General features: G+C 46.7%; 1 protein-coding gene across 3 annotated transcripts in view; it reads right to left on the reverse strand.

Annotated features, from left to right (window-relative positions):
• Positions 1-520: 520 nt before the first annotated feature.
• Positions 521-20,991, reverse strand: part of CHRM1 (cholinergic receptor muscarinic 1) — a 49,386-nt gene continuing 28,915 nt past the window's right edge. Inside the window, exons 2-4 of one of the 3 annotated variants that reach the window (XR_004376988.2) lie at positions 6,796-6,909; positions 5,845-5,949; positions 521-2,659 (exon numbers count right to left, since the gene is read on the reverse strand). Coding sequence is in view for 2 of the 3 variants with exons in the window: in XM_032804277.2 (XP_032660168.1) it covers positions 4,243-5,874 (1,632 nt within the window). In the remaining variant the exon portion in view is untranslated. Of the gene's footprint in view, positions 2,660-4,007; positions 5,950-6,795; positions 6,910-10,882; positions 11,196-20,991 lie in introns of those variants that run through there. The other 2 variants (XM_032804277.2, XM_032804274.2) reach the window with 2 other exon arrangements.

Below are 20,991 nucleotides of genomic sequence, written 5' to 3' on the forward strand. Positions count from 1 at the left end.
CTGTAAAAATGATAAACAGAAGAAATAGTATTTTTCAAGTACTGTAGTGCAATCTCTTTATTGTGAAAGAGCAATTTACAAATGTAGATATTTTTTTTTGTTACATAACTGCACTGAAAAACAAAACAATGCAAAGCTTTAGAGCCTACAAGTCCACTCAGTCCTACTTCTCATTCAGCTAATCCCTAAGACAAATAAGTTTGTTTACATTTATGGGAGACAATACTGCCCACTTCTTATTTACAATGTCACCAGAAAGTGAAAACAGGCACTCACACGGGACTTTTGTAACCGGCATTGTAAGGTATTTACGTGCCAGATATGCTAAACATTTGTATGCCCCTGCATGCTTTGACCACCATTCCGGAGGACGTGCTTCTATGCTGATGAAGCTTGTTAAAAAAATAATACATTAATTAAATTTGCGACTGAACTGCTTGAGGGAGAATTGTATGCTTCCGGCTCTATTTTATCTGCATTCTCCCATAGCAGTCTCAGATGATGACTCAGCACGGTTGTTCATTTTAAGAACACTTTCACTGCAGATTTCACCGAGCACAAAGAAGGTATCAATGTGAAATTTTAAAGATAGCTACAGCACTCGACCTAAGGTTTCAGAATCTGAAGTGCTGTCCAAAATCTTAGAGGGATGAGGTGTGGAACATGCTTTCAGAACTCTTAAAAGAGCAACACTCTGATGCAAAAACTATAGAACCCGAACCACCAAAAAAGAAAATCAACCTTCTGCTGGTGGCATCTGACTCAGATGATGAAAATGAACATGCACTGGTCTCCACTGCTTTGGATTATTATTGAGCAGAACCTGTCATCAGCATGGACGTATGTCCTTTGGAATGGTGGTTGAAGCATGAAGGGACACATGAATCTTTAGCGCATCTGGCATGTAAATATCTTGCAACACCAGCTACAACAGTGCCATGACAACACCTGTTCTCACTTTCAGGTGATGTTTTGAACAAGATGCGGGCAGCATTATCTCCTGCAAATGTAAACAAATTTGTCTGAGTGATTGGCTGAACAAGAAATAGGAGTGAGTGGACTTGTAGGCTCCAAAAATAAAACGGTATGAAACTTTAAACACATTTTTTTGTATATAAGTCTACATTTGTAAGTTCAACTTTCATGATGAACAGATTGCACTACAGTATGTGTATTAGGTGAATTGAAAAATACTATTTCTTTTGTTTTTTACAACGCAAATATTCGTAATAAAAATAGTGAGCCCTGTACACTTTGTATTCCGTGTTGCAAATGAAATCAATATATTTGAAAATGTAGAAAACACCCAAAATATTTAAATAAATGGTATTCTATTATTGTTTAACAGTGCAATTAATCACAAATAATTTTTAATCACTTGACAACCCTATTTAAAATATTGTGAGGTGGCCAGATATTATGGTAATTGGGCCTATATAACCCCCTTAGAGAGATGGTCATCCATGCCCCTCTATACCACTCCAACAGGGACTAGAGAAGAATTTCTCTACACTAATCCTTGTGAGCAGGCCAGGGACAGAGTGGGTTATTAATAGTATCCTGTGTCCATGTGGTTGAATGGAACACTTTAAGACCCTGATGGGAAGAATGGGGGTGCAGCTACGCTTACTGTCTTTCCCCACTCCAGATGTCATCTTTCCCCATGTTATCTTCAGTTTTCATCTTTCTTAGTGCAGTGCAATGATACTCTGCACCTCACTGGCACCAGTTTACAAAGTGTTTTCTAAAACTCAACCTATGAAGCTTTACCACCCACGATTGCCCAAGTTCACAAGCTCTGAGAACGGAACTCCAGAGCCCAGACACCCCCTGCTTTAATCACTAGACACCACTCCCCTCCGAGAGCTAGAAATAGAATCCAGGAGTCCTGGCTCCCAGTGCCACCCTACTCTACCCGATTAGACCTCCCTGCCCCCTAGATCTGATTCCCAGTCTCTGACTCTGAGCTGGGAAATAAAAGAACTCGGGAGTCCTGTCTACCATTCTCCTCTGCCCTAATCACTAGACACCACTGGCCTCCTAGAACTGGAGCTGGAATGCCAGAGTCTTCCCCTGGTCCTGGCTCTAAGCACTAGACACCCTCTGTCCTCCCAGCCCAGTCTCTAACCACTAGACATGCTCCTCATGAAGAGCCAGGAGTCCTGACTCCCATTTTCCTGGTCTAAGCAGTAGGATGGCTAGACTGCACTTGTCTCTGGCTGAATGGGTGGAAGGTCAAGTGTCCTCTTAGTCAAAGCATAAAGCCTGGAAAGAGCTGAAAATCCCATGAGGTCCTGTCACAACCATGAATCACTGGTTTCAATGGCCCTGTCGCTTAGATTTTAAACCAGGTTTTAAATTAGTTTATCTCAACCACTGAGCACTAAATAAGCCAGCTTTGTCCATTTGTTTTCCTTTTGATACATCCACATTCATCAAGGTTTTAAGAAAGGTCACTATCTGACAATGAGTTCAAGATTACAATAATAAACGGTGGCATGGTGTTCCGGAACCTGCCAGCTGTGTCCTCACCCAGACCCCAAAGCCTGGGTTCATGGCTGTCTTGGAGGAATTCCCCTTCTGGCATCACAGCCAGGTCTCATTCTTCCACTGCAGTGCAGTTTGCCTGACATTCTTCGTCCCAGCCCAGGGATTTAATCTAGGGGGGAAAGGCAAGGAACAGCAAATTGAGACGCTTGTAATATATTTGCTTGTTATATCTTGATAAGAGCTGCTGGCACCTCAGCTTCCAGTGGCAACACAGCCCTCCCTGAGCTGGGAATAGAATTCAAGAGTCCTGGCCCCTAGTACTGACTGTTATAACCACTAGAACCCACTTGGTTCCCAGAGCTGGGAACAGAACCCACAAATCTTTGACTCCCACTTTCCTCCTGCTCTAACCCACCAGCTCCCACTCCTAGAGCTGGCATAGAGCCCTTTTAGGAAAGATTTGGTCTAGTGTATTAATTGTTTTCACATGATGAGTTCCTAGGGCCAAATTCCACTCAGCAGTGTCCAGGATCTGCATTGTCCCACCCACCATCCATGCTACTTCCACCAAGTCCATTCATCCTTCAGCAGGAGGCAGTGGAGTCCCCACTCTTATATTCATAGACTGAGGCCAGAAAGGACCACTGTGATCATCTAACCTGACCGGCTGTATAACGCAGGACATAGGACTTCCCTGAATAATAATTCCTGTTTGAACTAGAACAGATGTTTTGGAAAACTGTCCAATCTTGATTTAAAAATTGCCATCAATGGAAAATCCACCACAGCCTTTGGTAAGTTCTTCCAATGGTTAATTCCCCTCCCTGTTAAAAACAGGCACTTTATTTCTTGTCTGAATTCATTGGTTCTTGTTAGACCTTTGCTAGTTCGATGAGCCCTCCATTATCAAATTTCTCTTCCCCATGTAGAGAGACAAGGTGGGGGAGGTAACATCTTTTATTGAACCAAGTTCTGTTCGTGAGAGAAACAAGCTTTCAAGCTTACACAGAGCTCTTCTTCCCCAGGTAGATACTTATAGACCCCTTAACTTTCTCTTAGATGAGCTAAATAGACTGAGTTCCCTGAATCTTCCACTATAAGGCATGTTTTTTACTGGATCCTAATTGTCTGCTAAACTGAAGAGCCCTCTATTATCACATTTCTGTTCCCCTCGTAGGCACTTAAAGTGATGCTGTTTACTGCAAAGTGCATGCATGTTTGCAAGAGCAGAATTGTCCCCCTCCATGCTCTTTAACAGTGCTGGCCTTAGCCACAGCTGATGACGCAGGGATACCCTATAACAGTGGCCTCCAAACTATTCAGGCTCATGCCTCCCCCTTACTCCTGTGCACGCTCCCCCTCCCGGGGCTGGGGCGGGGGCGGGAGGGATGCAGACCAGGGTGAGGGAACCAAGGCTGGGGCACGAGGCTGGGAGTGGGCTGGGAATGGAGCTGCGTCCAGGCCAGCTGGGGGCAGAGCTGGAGCAGAGCAAGGCTGGGTGGCACTCCTTCCCCACCTCCTGTGGGGGCTGCTCCCTCAATCATTTTTCTGTATCCCCCTGGGGGGGGACACCCCACAGTTTGAGATTTCTGCCATACAGTCTCAACAATTCATGGCCTGATTCACCCTCCACTTCCCACCTTAAAAGCTAATTTGCATTCTCCTCCCCGCCTCCCCTGCCACCACCGCCACATTTGGCTCCCAATACTGGCTGTGCCTGGCTCACCATTCTGGAATTCACCCCACACCTGCTCAGTGTGCTGGAGCCCTGTGGAAGGCCACCACGTGCTTGGGTATCTTCCCCCACCTCCTCTTGTCCCAGCGGCACAGCAGCAGCATCTTAAACGTATTGCGAAAAGACTTATTGCACAGGGCATAGCACATGGGATTGACAGTGCTGTTGACATAGCAAAGCCAGTAGCCCAGCTTCCAGAGGCTCTTAGGAACGCAGTCCTGGCAGAAGGTGGACACCAGCACCATGATGTTATAGGGTGTCCAGGTGAGGATGAAGGCCAGCAGGATGGCACTCAGTGTTCGGGCTGCTTTCTTCTCTTTAATCAGGGAAAGGGTCTTCCGTTGGGAGAGCTGTTTGCTCCTCTTCCGCAGATGGCTTTTGGCAGTTAACACCCCCTTCTCCTTCATTGGTGATATCTTTTTGTTTGACGGCTTCTTGGTCATGTTGGGGGACTCAGTGGCAGCAGGAGACTGGGCTAGGATTGTGCGCAAGCCATTCTCCCCTGCCCATGGCCCTCCAGCCACCTTCTCCCTGTCCCCGGTTGACTTCTGTGTTGGCAGAGGTGGCTGCGCTACACTGCCAATCATAGGCAGCCGGATCACTACCGAGCAGACACTCTGAACCTCAAAAGGCTGCTCCTCTCCCTCAGACGATGTCAAAGAATCAGGGGAGCCGTCCTCCTCTTCCTCCTCCTCTGTATCGATCCAGTTCCTATTGCTGCTTGGCTCCACATATAGCCTGGTCTTCTTCCAACTGGGGAAGCAGAAGGCTTGTGTGTGGGCTGTTGCCACAGCAGAAGAAATCTTGATGGGTTGGAACTGCTCAGAGCTGCTGTTGCTGCCTACACCACGTCCTTTAGGCCCATTGTTGGGGATTGGCCTGACAATGCTTTTGCTCTCTGAGCCTTGCAGGCAAGCCAGTTCTCTGGCCCTGTTCTCAGTCTCCCGGTAGATCCTCCAGTAGAGAATAATCATGATGGTGACTGGCAGGTAAAAGGCTGCAATGGCCGTGCCAAAAGTAATGATAGGCTGAGAGAGGAACTGGAGATGGCAGTTTCCTGAGGGCACTGTCCGCTCCCCAACAAAGTACTGCCAGAACAAGATGGCGGGTGCCCAAAGGATGAAGGAGATGGCCCAAGCTAGGCCGATCATGATGGCCGCCCTCTTGGGAGTTCTCTTGGCCCGGTAGGTCAAGGGCCGTGTGATGGAGAAGTAGCGGTCAAAGCTGATGATCAGGAGGTTCATGACTGAAGCATTGCTGGCTACATAGTCAAGGGCCAGCCAGAGGTCGCAGGCCATGTTGCCGAGGGCCCAGTGGCCCATGATGATGTAGGTGGTGTAAAGGTTCATAGACACTGCCCCAATGATGAGGTCAGCACAGGCCAGGCTGAGTAGGAAGTAGTTGTTGACTGTCTTCAATTCGCTGTTGACTTTGAAGGAGACCATCACAAGCAAGTTGCCCACCACTGTGACCAGTGAGAGGATCCCAGTCATCAGCACAATCAATACTACCTGCCACAAAGAATGGCCCCCATACAGGGTAGGCCCGGGGCCTCCCTGGGAGCCATTGAGGGCTGGTGGGACATTAGAAAGGTTCATGGTGCTGGGATGGGGTCTCACCTCTCCCAGAATAGTGTACTGGGTTGACATTGGGGTCCCACCACTCCAAAGCCCCTTGGCTGGAAGAAGAAAGGTGAACAGGGGTCTTCAGTCTGAGGACACCTCCTGGAATGAGGAAAGAGACTTGGCTGAGCTGGGAGAAGGGTCAGATTTAGAGCTGGATGAAATTTTTTCAGACTTATTTTTCCTTGAAAAATTTAGATTCGGCAACACTGAGATGTTTTGTGAGTTCATGTTGGTTTTGCTGAATTGTTCATTTCATAAAACCCTCAGCCCCCTCCCTCCCAATCATAATGTTACATTTTCTAAATGAAACATTTCAATTTTTTGGTTTAAAACAATTTTTATTCAGAAATTTCCTTCAATTATTTAAAAAAAATTCAAAAATGTTAAATGATTCAAATTGAAACAAAACATTGAGCCAAAATATTTTTTTTTAAAGTTTTTGGTTTGCCAAAAATGTTGAAAAGATTTCAGTTTTAGTTCAACTTGACATGAAATTTCCCCCCAAGTGCTGAGTTGTGAGGGCACTGAGGTTGGAGAGTTGGGTTCATTCCTGGCTTGGTTGCTCTGTGATCTTGGGTAAGTTACAGTCTGTGCAGAAAAGCAGTTTTGTTTAATGGATAGGGCACTGGGCTGGGGCTTGGGACACCTGGGTTCAATTCCTGACTCTGTCATTAATCTTGGTCTAGTCATTGCCCCTTCCTGTGCCTGTTTCACGTCTCACCTTTGTCTATTTAGACAGTGAGCTCCTTGGAGCAGAGACCATCTCTTACTTTGTGTCTGTGCAGCGCTTGGCATGATGGGGGGCCCTAATCTTGGCCGGGGTCTAGGCGGTTCCCTACACACCACCATGCAAATGATAAGAAGAGGGAGCCAATAGGAAGGTTGGATCTTGGGGACCCTGGAGCCTGTTCCCTGGAGTGGCAAAGGAGATCACAGGATACTCACCTCTCTATCAAGATTGTTTCTTTGAAACTTCATGTCCCTTCTCCAGTTCAATGATGTTGCCGTGGTAGTAGGGCACTGACAGACACATCTAAGATGTCACATTTTGGAGGCCACCTGTATCAATGAAAAGTAGTTACTTTTTCACGGCTCTCTGACACTGCTAGGTAACCCTCAGATGGCTACATTTAGACCATGACCCTGTTTTCACTCAAGACCATATCACAACTCCTGTTTATTTCAGTGATGCAGGTTTGTGTCCTTAACCTTATAGGGCCCCTAGTGTAGAGCTGTTCTGTCTCTGGTAGAAGGGACAGGTTCAATTTTTGCTCCAAGCAAACTTTGACAGCAGCTGAGTGTCGTGGAGCTCCACAGAGGGTAGGGGGAGGAATCTACCCTAATCTATCAGTGTGCAACCTCATGCAAAAACCTCTGTCCTTGTTGCATCCAACCTTTGTCTTTTGTGGTCCAGTCCATATGGTTGCAGCTTCACATCCTCTGAGCTAGGTGATTTGTTGGCTTGTTGCATACAATTCCAAGCTGCCTCCATCTAACTGCAATTAGCAAGGCTATTACAAGGTACTTTTGCCTCATTGCAGTTGACAAGGATGTAGCTAGGAGCTTTCCCAGCGGCACAGAAGGAGCCCCCAGAAAACTTGGCAGCAGTAGAATTTGAAAGATAGCAAATCAAGCTCTCCTGCTACCCTGGTAGGAGAAAATGCCTGTTTCCCTGGTCACTAGCCTCTAGAACTGTCAAAAGCCCAGGACAAACACAGTCCAAAAGTCTTGAAATTGACTAATGATTTTGAATGCATTGTTTTTTCAATGTGTGTAACAGGGAGATCTACCCCTTTATAGGCTGGAGGGTTGGGATCATCCACCTCTGTTCTAAGGCAGAGTGCCTTTAAAATCTCGTGTTTGGGTTGATCAGACCCAGCTGGCAAGGTGTCAGATGATTATAAAAGCCAGCAAATTACTCAGGTGTGGCAAGAGCTAGCAGAAGCAGAGAGAATCTGGCAGGATACTGCTGGGGCAAGATGGGGGAGGGGAAGAGCGATAGGGAGCAGGGTTACTCTCAGGTAAGTGGCAGGTAGAATAGGAGCCTGTGACATATAGGCCTTTGCAGAAAACCCTGGCTCAAGGGAAAAGAGGTGATTTCTATGCTGAACTGCTTTATTTTGCAGTTTGCTAAAAGTGACTGCAATTAATAAATGGTGGCTTGATGAAAGGCCCCAGGGCCGCCTGGAGCATTCAGGGGCCTGGGGCAAAGCAATTTCGGGGGCCTCTTCCATAAAAAAAATTGCAATACTGTACAATACTATATTCTTGTGGGGGCCCCTGTGGGGCCTGGGGCAAAGTGCCCCCCCTACAGGCGGCCCTGGGAAAAATAAACCTTCCTCACCTTGGCACAAACCCAGTTTTGAGAAAACGTCTTTACAAGGTATCACTGGTTCTCAGCATCAGCTAGTGTTAAAAGGCACTAAAGCTCATTAAAAGGGTTGGACAAATATTTTCCGTCAAAACTTTTTTTGGATCGAAAACTAGGGGTTTTTAAAAAACAGAAAAAAATCCTGGATAATGTCTGCTTTCCTTCAAAATTTGTTGTGGTTTTTTAATTAAAAAGCTGAAATTAGTCTGCCAAAACCTAAACATGGTTTGGGGTTTCAGAAGTGTGTGGCCAAATATTTGCTGCTTGCTGTGTTTGATTGTTTAAAGAAACAATAAAAAAAATTCTGCTTAAAAATATCCAAAACTTTTGAACCACCTCAGCTTGTGACCAAACACCTGAGCCCATCCAGTCAGAGATTTTTTTCAGGTTTCTGATACTCTGCTGGCTTCCTTGGCTCATATCTGTCTCCATAACTTTGGGTTCATTTAGCTTAGAAACATAGACATTGCCATACTGTCAGACCAAGGTCCATGCAGTCCAGATCCTGTCTACAACCAATGTCCAATCCAAGTGCCCCAGAGAGTGAACCTAACAGGTATGATCACATGATCTCTTCTGCCATCCCTCTCCACCCTGACAACAGAGGTTAGGACACCATTCCTTTACCATCCTGGCTAAATAGCATTAATGAACTTAACTCCATGCATTTATCTGTTTCTAGGAGACTGCTCCATGGAGTCCCTCACAAACTGAGACAGTTACGTGGGTTTGTCTTTACGTACACTTGTTACATACTCCACAAACTGAGCATTTGAGCTGTTCCAAATCTGGGATGACCCTATGTTGTGAAAACTGAAATGCTCAAAATAGCACACATGTGAAGACATGGGGTGCTAATTAAATAACCCAGGGTTCAAACGGAGTCAGGACATATTAGGGGTACCAGTTATTACTGGGTCTTCAGCTCACCTCAAACCCGCTTTTCCTCCAGCATTAAATATGTTAAATATATAAAACAGCGGTTAATTTATAAGGGGTTTTCACTCAGAGGACTTGCTATTGAAAGGGTACAGTATACAAATTTGAGAACCACTGAATTAACTCACCTAAGCCTCAGGGAATGCGGGGAGGAGTTCCCTTAGTAGAGTGGGAAGAGGAGTGGATATAGATATTGCTCTTCTCATGTGATCCTCCCCAGTGCTAATTTAAATGAAGCTACCCTCCCTGACATGAATCTCCCTAGGCAGTGAAATTAAATATAGACTAATTTGCATTTGAAAGTGAAATGATGTAGCCTAATGAAAAGCTAAACAGCTGGCTCTTCTGCAAGCCTCAAACTGCTGAATGGTTTAGCGTAGGAAGGTGCCTCCCAAACAGGCTGGCCTGCCCTATCCAACCCCCACCCACTTCCTGCCCCCGACGCCCCCCAGATCCCCGACCATCACTGCTCCTTGTCCCCTCACTGTCCCCCAGAGGCCCCCCACCACCACCCGGGATCCCACCCCTGCTCCCTGTCCCTTGACTGCCCTGACTTCTATCCACCTCCCCACTGAGTCCTGACAGACCCCTGGAACACCCATGATCCAACCCCCCCATTCCCTGTCCCCTGACCGCCCCCCACACCTCTGCCCCTGGGACTCCCTGCCCCTTATCCGACCCCCCTTTCCTGGAGCTTTGGTGTGCCACATCCAGGAGCATCCCTGCTCAGAGCTGTGTGGTAAGGGGGCGGGTCTGCGAGCTCCATCTGGGCCTGAGCATCCTCCGCTCGGCCTGCAGCTCGCAGCCTCGCCCCCTTACCATGCGGCTCTGAGCGGGGAGGAGCTCAGGCCACACCGGAGCCACACTGCACCGCTGTCCGGGGACGCTCGTGGATGCGCTGAGGCTCTGGGCAGAGGCGTGGTAGGGCTGGGGCCAGGGAGGTAGCCTCAGCCATTCTTGTGGGGGCCCCTGTGGAGCCCAGGGCCTGGGGCAAATTGCCCCACTTGCCCCCCCACTTTGAAAGGCCCTGAACAGATCCTAGGCATCGCATTAATCCTGGGCTGGGGAGACAAGCCAGCCACCTACAAGGTACAGTTTGAGACACCTTCAGAGCATCAGCTACCTGCCCTTTGAAAATCAGGCCCATTTGAGGTATCTGAAGTTGGACAGTTCCCCTGCCTCCCCCTCCCCAAATGGCACCTGAAATCAACTGTCACTTTTTAAAACCATCTCGGCCAAAATACCAGAAGGAAGAGAGTAAAATGAACTGTTAATGGCTGGCCAACTAAGATTCCGCTCTGGAATAAAACAAAAATCCTTGGGAAGAATCTGACTTAACATGGTCCAGCTTTTGAAGGACACAAGTGAAATATGCTTAGACCCTTTTGCCACTGCTCCTCCTTATTATATGTGCTATGGTAGCAATTGGGAGCTCCTACCAAAATCAGGGCCCACTACAGCAAGAGCGCTTGTATTCTGGACAGACAAAGGGTTATTAGCCCTGTTATACAGAGGCGGGAAACTGAGGCACAACGCACTGACTTGCCCTAGGTCACACAATGAGTCTGAAGCAGAGCTGGTAATTGAACCCAGACCTACTGAATCACAATCCAGAGTTTACCACCACAAATCCCTTCACCCAGTGCCTAATGTTTCTCTAAGATCTGCCAGTGGCTCAGAATTTATTGCATAGTAGCAGCAGTAGGAGCAAAATATACTCACTGGAGCTGATCTGTGAAGTTGTTTAGCTTCTGTGTGAGTAATGCCCAATTCAGGCTGGGAAATGGGACCAATGCATATATGCATGTGCACATGCACACGGAGGTGGAGTTGTGCAAACAGGAGGAAATGCAAATATTCTCATGGGGAGACACACCCCTCCATACAACCAAACACCAGATGCCTGGAAATAACTGATACATTCTTGGCACGTTTAATAACAGGGATTCCTAAGAAAGAGAGAAACCTGTTTCTTGTCTTTGTTTCTGATTCTGAGTGTCGGTTAACAGAAGAGACAGCTGTGGAGTAAGGAAGGAGGCAAGATAGTGAAAAGGTTCTCACTTTGCAAAGGAAACCACAGCCCAGTCCTAGGAAGGTATTAAAGCGAAGCACATATAATCCTTGAAAAGTCTGCCCAGGGGGCAACAGTAGGCTTAAAATGGCTATGTATGGCATACATCTCTTGGGAAAGACAAAGCGCCAACCCACCAGGGCACTGAGCTGGGACTTAGGAGACCCAGGTTCAATTGCTAGTTCTGCCACTGGGCTGCTGGGTGACCTTAGACAAGTCTCTTCCCTCCTCTATGCCTCAGTTTCCCCATCTATAAAATGCAGATAATGATATTGACCTCCTTTGTAAAGTGCTTTGAGATCTATGGATGGAACATGCTATGGATGAACTAGATATTTTTATTAACACATGTTGTGCCCCAGGGCTGGCTGAAAAATACTAATTTTTCACCAGAAATTTAAAAAAAGATCACTTTCCCCCTTCAAAAGTTTGCAGAAATTTATTTTTTTTTCTTTCCCCAATTAAATATTGGAAACCAAATGTTTTTGGTCTTCCTTACAAAATTTTCATTTGTAGAAAACTGACATTTTAATGAAAACATTTCTATTTTCATGTTCTTTTGTTGTTGTTAGGGGGGCAGGAGACAGGATAATTTCGATCAAACCAAAAATGAGAATATCTGTTTTTTATTTAAAAAGTAATTTTTGGTTGGGGGAAAAAGGTTGTTGACTCCCTCTATTTCACCCACTTCCAGGAACAGAAAGAGAACCAGACCTCCCAATACAAAAAATAACTCAAATATTTTTCTCTTTCGTTTGCCGTGTTGCAGCCATGTTGGTCTCAGGATATGAAAGACAAGGTGGGCAATGAGTGAGATAATATCTTTTATTGAACTAACATCTGTTGGTGAAAGAGACAGGCTTTCGAGCTTTCAGGTGAAGAAGATCTCTGTGAAGCTCGAAAGCTTGTCTCTTTCACCAACAAAAGTTGGTCCAGTAATAGATATTACCTCACCCACGTTGTCTCGCCAACATTTTTCTAGTTTTATTTAGTGTATATAAGTTTAATAATAATGAATCTAGCTAAATTCTCATTATCTAATCTAGTCTTATTTGTTTTATCTAATTTTATAACCCTCAATTTTAAAAAAAAACCTCTAATTTTATTGTAACCTAATCTTATTTTTGAAAATTGGACGGCATCCCTCTCCACATAATATTTACTGTATCACAGCGGCTCCTACTAGCCCCAGGTGATCAGGACCCTGTTGTGCTAGTTGTTGCTCAGGCACACAGTGAGAGACAGTCCCTGCATATAAAGGTCAGGAGGGAAAACAGAGACAGAGGGAGGGGAAGGGACTTGCTGAGGGCCATACAGCTGGTCAGTGAAAAAGCGGGGTATAGAACCAGGTCTAGTGAAACCTAGCACTAGCTGCTGGGCCATTGCTAAGTATCCTAATGAACTACCTTATGTGTGCAGTATAAATGGATGGAATCAGAGCAGTGTAACTGTGCATGTGTGTGTAATTTTATTATCTGTACTGGGATAGTGCCAGGGATAGACCAGGGCCCCATTGCTTTAGGTGCTATACAAACACAGAACAAAGAGATGGAAGCTCCCTGCCTCAAAGAGCTTCCAGTCCAAGTAAATCTACTATGATGATTAGCGTTGTCTTATGCCCTATACTGCTGCTGGTTTATGGAGAGTCTTAGCTCAAGGGCTCTAGTTTTGGAAAAGATGTAGAAGGTCATGCTGCTTTTCAAAACAAATTTAAAAAAGTTTAAACAAGCAACCTGTTTACCCCTGGCTGTTTCTTGAATCTTGGAGCATGCTCTGGTGAAGGTTTTCAGTATCTCCAGCTCCCCCAGTGGCAGCAGGCAGGACTACACTGTGCAGCACTTCAGCCACATGACTCATGTTCCTGGAGCATTGCCCACTTCTAGATTTCTTTATCAAGAACGTGATTTTGGCTGGGGTTGGAGCCCATCATGCCATGAAGTGAGAAGCACCAGCTTTCTAGTGAACTTGAGTCATCCAATTGGTGATGTGCCCAACTTGTCTGCCTCCTGGGGCAGACTAACCAAATAGAGCTGCTGCAGGCAGAATTCTCTTCCCCTCTCCCTCTGCCTCCTGCTCCCCAAGACCCCACAGCAACCCAAAGCCATACCCACAGGAGGGGAGGAGGGAGCTAAAGAGCCCAGCAGCTCGGGACAGCTCTGCCTTCCCCCACCCCAGCAATTCAGACACGATGGTGATTCTTCTCCTTGCCCCCTCCTCCCTGCCTGTAGCACTCAGCCTGGGAAGGGGCAGAGGGGGTTAAAGAGCCCTTGGAGCTGTCCCCCAGCCAGGAAGGGGTAGGGAGGACCCCACTGTGCTCCCCAGCTAGGAGATGGGAGGTGAAAAGCCTCAGGAGGAACAGAGGTGAGGCTGCGGGGCTGAACTGAGCAGGACTGGACTGGACTGAGAGGGGCTGGGGGGCTCAGCTGTTGGCTTAGGGGGCAGAATTAATTGCTGGACAGAGGATGGGTGGATGAAGGGGTGAGAGCTCCTGCAGCAGGGGTCAAAGTGACCTTACCCAATAAATTCTGGGAAGTGGGCAGCACTAATTGTGGATAGGGTTGCCAACCCACCAGGATTGGCCTGGAGTCTCCCAGAACCTCTCCCAGAACTGGCATCGATCTCCTGGTGACTACTGAAAGCAATCCAGGATATTTTCAGAAAATGACATTGCATCATGTTGGGGGGGGGGGAGGAATTTCCCAGAATAGCTTCAGTCAGAGTTGTCAACCCTCATAGTCGTCGTCACCCTCTCCCCCTCCGGTTCCTCCCCAGCTGGTATAGGCAGGGGAGTTCAAACAACAAAAGATAGACCAACATGTACAATAGTCTTTAAATATCTCATTTTCTAGGCTGATCTTGATTTTTCTGGGTCTGAATCATTATTTTTGATCTGTTGAGGTTGGTGATACTGCTAGTAGCAAGGCTGTTGGTACGGCTGAGCCCCAGGAAATCTTAAGAACCAGGCAGCCCTAGGTGATATTCACTCCTGTGTAGAGGGGCCTGCACAAAGCCTTTGCACCATTTCAGGTAAGAGAGTCTTTGTTGGGTCTTTGTACAGGGGTGAGTTTCACACATTAATGCACTATATACATCTTCTGTGCACCAAGTGGGGATAAAACAAAGTTTTAGGGTCAGACCCTTGGCTCTTTCAATCAGCATCACATTATGGAAGCCAATGTAGTGATTTGCACCAGCTGAGGACTTACACTAGCTGGGGATCTGTCCCATTTTGTACACAGGGGTGGGTAAAAGTTAAAGTGTGTGTTTTTCCCCTGAGGAGCAGACAGCTGTCTAGTGCTCTTCCAATCAGTCCCACCGATCTAGACTGCAGTTTCAAGATGCTGGGGGGTGGGGGGCAGGAGGAGACAAAACCCCCAGATGACAGATCAATCAATCATCTCCTAACCTTGTGAAGGCTTTTGTATTATTAGATAAGGTTTTAGCTAAATGAAATCTGGGCTGATGACTGGGAATCCATAGCTGTCTCATGCTATTTCAGTCTCTGCTTCATGCACAGCCTGGCTCCATGAGAGGATGGGGATAGCGATAACACAGTAATCAGACTGTTTTTCTGGGCCAGGCCTCAGTGAGGAGTCACTGGATGGAATTCTTAGGGCAATGTTATGCTAGATGACCACACCGGTCCCTTCTGACCTAAACTCATTGATCATCCTCATCTCAGAAATGATACAGCAGAAATGGTCCCCTTTGGCCTTAAGATCTATGACTCTCTGGCCACCCAAAAGATATAGTGGAAATAGTGGGAGGGCTTTAGGGATGAGGAATGAGAAGAGACTTGGAGAAATTGGTTTCAGTGTGGGAGGGGAGAAACCTATTTTCTTTCACTATTCCCCTCCTCCTCTTTTTTCAGTGGAGAATTATTTTTAAAGTGAGTGGTTGGCCCCCCCTGCCCGCTACCATTGAAACAAAACAAAAATTAGAAATGTTTGCTTTTTGCAATATTTTCATTCTAAATAAAAAGGAAAAATTCCAGCACAATGAAAATGTATTTGTTTAAAAAGCCATTTTTGTCCAAACAAACACCTTGATGAAAAATGTTTTGACCAGCTCTATTCATCCCATTAGTTACTGCTATTAATTTTGATTATTTGTATTAGGAACATAAGACTGTAGGGCACCTCCTGGATCACTGAGTCTAGTCCCTGCTATTGTAGGCAACCCTGTCATAGAATCCCAGAAACGAGGTTGTTTGCTTCCCAGTCCTCTTACTGAGAGGCCGTTCCTAAACTTCACTGCTCTGTGGAATTGTAGTAGCACTGAGGAGCCCCAGTCATAGGCCAGGAGTCAAACCTTATTGTGCTAGGCACTGTACAAAGACAGAACAAAAACATAGTCCCTGCCCCAGGATGCAGCTTGGCTGAGCAGCGGCTCCGGGCATGAATTTTGCTACACACTAATGTCCCATTGATTTCATCTTGTCCCCAGTCATCCCCCCAGCCCCTACCAAAGACTTCCTACTTCTGGTTGGTTTGAAAGGGAAAAGTGGGTTTCTTTTCTTTACCTGTTACAGCTCACGAGTGACTCCTGGGTTCTGGCAACCCAGGCAGCAGTGATGGGAAGTGAATGGTACATGAATAATTGAAGGGGGAGGTTAGGTCTGCATGGTGCTGTGGAAGCAAAAAGCAAGATGCAAAGCCCCAGAGACCTTTCCTTTCCCAAGCACCAGGAACTATGTTTCCCCTCCCGTTACTCCTCCTTGGCATCCTTTAAAGGGTTCAGAAAGCTTTGTCTAACACTCAGGCATGATCCTTTAATTATACTGGGGTTTTTAAAATCTCACACACTCCTCCCCAGTTAGAGTGGCAAAATTTTGGGTGAGATTTGGGCTAATGATACTGAACTATCTGCCTTGAGGTCCACAGATTGGGGGGGTCACATTCTCAGCTGGCTGCCCCTGGAGTCTAGGGAGAACTTGGGCAAGTCATTTAGCTGCTCTGTGCCTCAGTTTCCCCCTCTGTAAATTGGGGATAATAGCACTGCCCTGTCTCTGAGGGGTTTTGTCACATTAAAGATAGTGAGGGGCTCATATACTATGGTGGTGGGAGCCATATAAGCACCTCAGATCCAGTTGCTACATGCTTTTATGTCAGCAATTTAATCCCCTCGGGCTTTGCGAATGAAGATCCCAATTCCTCCCTTGCACAGATCCCTGCTAGTGCCAGTTCATCAGCATTTGATTTTCCTTGTGGACGTAACCCCCAGCTCCTTGTTTCCCTGGCTCTATTACTGCCCTGTAATACAAGTGATGGGGTTGATCAGGTGTGTTTTTCACAGCTCAGGACAACTTCTGATTGGAAGGGTGCAGAGGAGACCGTTGGAGAAGTGTCAGAACTTTTCTCCTTTCTTCTTGGAGGATGCCCTGCAAGTCATGTCCCTTTAAAATGAGATCAGATGGTGGCACAGTAAGAAAACTGAATGTAGGCACCACACACGGGTTCTACTTGTTAAATCTGCCTGTGTTTAGAGGCACTTTGCTTTTAAGGCTCCCAGTAAAAATCTGCCACCCCTGTTGTTGTTATTGCTTCCTCATCGTTTGAAATTGGGTGTGATTCTGTTTGGAAGAAAAGAAGTCCTTAGTGTCATCTGTATATTTACAGAAATATAAACAAAGGTCCATTTCCTTGGCAGCATGTGGAACATACATGCCATGTGCAATTTCCTTCCTCGGAAATCACACCCTGAGCTCCTCCGGCCAGCACTGCTCCCAAGAACAGGTGACCTCTATCCCTGGCTTTCTTTAAGGCTATGGCTACACGGTAAACTAGGGTTGTGATTTCTCCAGTTCGTGTACGTGTACTTGTGCTAGCTCTCATCAAGGAAGCAGGAGTATAAATAGCAGTGTAGTCGCAGGAGAGGCATGGCTTAGCTGGGCTGAGTACAAAGCTGTCTGGAATCGGTGGGTTTGTACTTGGCACAGCTAAGCCATGCTTCCACTGCTGCTACCCATGCTGCCTTGGCCACACTGCTATTTATACTCGCAATAGCGCAAGTCTGTGTACATGAGAAGGGGAATCACTCCCCTTAGCTTGTAGCCTAAGAGCCATTGCTTCCGTGAGCTTCGTCACCAAGAACCAATCCTGCAATCCCAGTGTTTAAAATCTTTAGGGAATAGAACCCAGGAGCCCTGGCTACCAACCCCTGTCTTCCAACCCTTAGACCCTCTCAGGGCTGGGACTACCCCCGGAGTCCTGATATACAACCCCCCTGCTTTAACCTCTGGCTCTTCCGGAACCTCTTACTGAAGCTCTGTCTGCACTTGCCCCCTCACTTACTGACCTTGCACACCCTAGCTGTGGCCCCATGAAGTCATGAGACCTCCTTGTCCACCTCCTCCTCGTGGCCATCCACCAAACCAGGAGGAGGAAGCTTGACAGGGGAGGGTTTTTGTGGAGGGAGTGCACTCGGCCAGTCACGGGACTATTTCCTGTCCCTCGTCTGATCATTCCCTGGGCAGAGTTCCCCTGGGTGGTGTCCATTAACTCTTTAGACACCTTTGAGGAATGGTGGGTGCTGCCAGGGGTTCTCTGCTTGATGTCCCCTTGGGCATCCCTGATTTTCAACCTTTGACTTTCCCTCCTGCCCTTTTTTTTTCATTTTTTGTCCCTCAAATTCACTTGCCAGCTGGATTCAGTGGCTTCCCCCCCCTCAGTTGAGGGGCGGGCCTTTAGATTTTGGATCCCACTACTTGCAATAGGTATGCTCCCTTCCTCTCCCAGAACTACGGGTAGAACCCAGCAGTCCTGACTCCCAGCCCTCCCTGGGCTTGGCTCCTAACTTTTCTCATTGTCTAGTTTGTAATGTTGCATGACTCCCATACTCTCTGAAAGCAGAGGCCCCACCCTAAATGACCAGGCCAAGCTATGACAGGGAGCAGACTAATCCCACCATTACCTGAAGGCCAGCAAGCATCATTCTAATTACTAACTGGCAAACCAGCCAGCTGGAAGGTAGGAACACAAGGATCATGTGAACAAGGGTGACCCACAAGGAGGCCTCTGAGGTCTGTCATCTGGAGAGCATCAGCCATATGGACAAACTCCTTTGCTATCACAACACAAGGCCTCATTGCTTCTAATTGGCTCAAATATGCCTCTAATTGACAACGATTATTTACTTAGCTGTGCAGTTAGGTTTGGTTTCAATGCTGTGCTTGCTGGTGGCCTGGGCTGTAGGCTGGATTTTTAGCTGTTGTAAATCAGTGTAGCTCTACCAAAATTACATTTATGACATTAACCCAGATTAAGGCCATGACAAGCTGGGAACTACACAAACGCTGACCATGATTGAGGCCAGTATTGTGCTGTGTGTGTCACAGACCCTGACTCAGATTGGGACTCTGCTGAGCTGGGTGCTGCACAAATACATAATGGCAGACAGTCTGCCCCAAAGGGATCGCAATCGAAATAGACAAAGAGTGAGAGTGGAAACAGGCACAGAGCAGGATAGGGACTTGCTCAAGGCCACACAGCAGGTCAGTGGCAGAGCTGGGAATTGAACCGAGCTGTGCTGCGTTCACATTAGTGCCTGAGCCATTTGACCATGCAACTTATTTCTTTAGAAAACACAAAGTCACTTACAAATTCTGCAGGACATGTTCTGTGTCCTTTAGCAGTGAATGGATCTGGAGAGCAAGATGACTCATTCTTTTGTAAATCACACCACATTTTAAATGCTACAAGCCGCATTTGATGGTGTTTAGCACAGGGAGGCTATCTGGGGAGGAAAACAACCCAGCACGGCTACGTTTTTGTCCCAATACAGACATCTGCCTTCTTCATACACATAGTTTGGGAGAGAGTCTCTGTCCCAAGGAGATTACAAGCTACTTGCACAAAACAGGACCGTACATGTGGGGAAGCTGAGACGATAACACACAGATCTTGTACATCCCTTTTCAGCCACACAGCTCAAAGCGCACCACAAATTTACATTTCACAGACAGGGAAAGTGAGGCACAGGGCAGTGATGTGACTTGCTCAAACTCACCAACAGGCCATGGCTGAGCTGGGAATAGAATCTCCACTTGCAGCAGCTACAGAACTATACAGTGAGCATGTCCAGATGAACGTAGGTTACAAGGTAACATGGAGATTGGCCCAGTACTCAATCCACTAGGCCAGTGGGTCTCAACCAGGGGTATCCATACCCCTAGGGGTGCCCAGGGGTCTTCCAGGGGCTATGTCAGCTCATCTAGTTACTTGCCTAGTTTTACAACAGGCTACATAAAAAGCACTAGCGAAGTCAGTGCAAACTAACATTTCATACAGACACTGACTTGTTTATACTGCTCTGTATACTACACACTGAAAGGTAAGTACAATATTTATATTTCAATGGATTTATTTTATAATTATATGGTAAAAATGAGAGTGAGCAATTTCTGGGACACTTTTGTATTTTTAGGTCTGATTTTGTAAGCTAGTAGTTTTTAAGGGAGGTGCAACTTGGGGCACGCAAGACAAATCAGACTCCTGAAAGGGGATACAGTAGTTTGGAAAGATTGAGAGCGACTGCACTAAGCCACACTGTCTCCAAGGTCACAGAGGGAGTTGGTGACAGAGCTGGGAAGCGAATAAAGCTTTCCAATGACCCAGACTCAGTTTAGCCTAGCACCTTGCCCATAAGCCCACCCTTCTTTCCAAAGTGCTGCATTAATAAAACCTCACTAGCGCCTAACGCATGCCTGGAAAGTGGGCAGCAGCTACTGTACCTGAGTGAGTTCCATATGGAGAATAACCTGCATTGTCCTTCTCCCAAGACTAGCGTAACTTTACAACACTTCTGTGCTCCATCCCCGTGCGGTTTTGCTTCTCTCGTCTTTAATCCAATTTTTGCCCAGGCAGGAGGCAAGCAGGTTAAAATGCAGAAGTTTTCTGGCAGCTTATGTTATTGTCCCTGTATTTCTTGTCTATCTGTTGAACCTTGTGTAAATATCACGTCACACATTAAACAAACCCTCCCACTAACTTGATGGCATGTGAGCCCTTATTAGAAAAAGGGGCTGCAGGAGCCACTCTTAGAGCTGCAGCTCACAGCAATGGTGATGTGGGGTTTGGGGCTATTGCTATAGGGACATCAGAATTGCCAAACCAGATCAGACCAGTGTGCCCATCTGGTATCATATCCCTCCTCTGACACTGGCCAGTGCCGCAGTGACCATTTCCTCCTGAACCCCAGTTGCGTTATGGCCAGAAGCCGGAAGATTTACAGCCCTACTTATCTCTACTCCTGTAGCTCCAATGATATCAGTTTGTATTGGCAGTCTTTAAAGTCTAGGGTTCAACTGCAGCTGCTGATTTATGGAGACTTATTGCTGCATGTAATGGAACCAATGCTTAGGGTCCTAGCTGAGGACTTTGAAGACCAGGGTTCTATTCCTTTCTTGGACATAGACCTCTTGGGCAAGTTGCTATTTGAAATCAATGGGAGCTAGAGCCCTAAAAACCTTTAAGGACCTAGGCCTTAGTTTTCCCGTGCCTCAGTTTCCCCATTTGTAAAAAGAGGGCTGTTAATGTAATGGGGACTGTATAAATATCTTACAGTGATAGGTCCCCACAATGAAATTTTTCTCCTTTCTGTCTGCGCTCACAGGGCCTTTCTGTCTGCGCTCTAATACAGGGCTTGAATGTGGAAACTCAGATCTCAGTCTGTTTTCAGATCTGCTCTTCCCGTTTCATAGACTGGAACAGACCATTCTGATCATCTAGTCTGACTCTCTGCATTACCCAAGCCAGCGTTG

This window comes from Chelonoidis abingdonii, chromosome 17, assembly GCF_003597395.2.
Source record: "Chelonoidis abingdonii isolate Lonesome George chromosome 17, CheloAbing_2.0, whole genome shotgun sequence".
In the NCBI taxonomy this organism is placed as follows: Eukaryota; Metazoa; Chordata; order Testudines; family Testudinidae; genus Chelonoidis; species Chelonoidis abingdonii.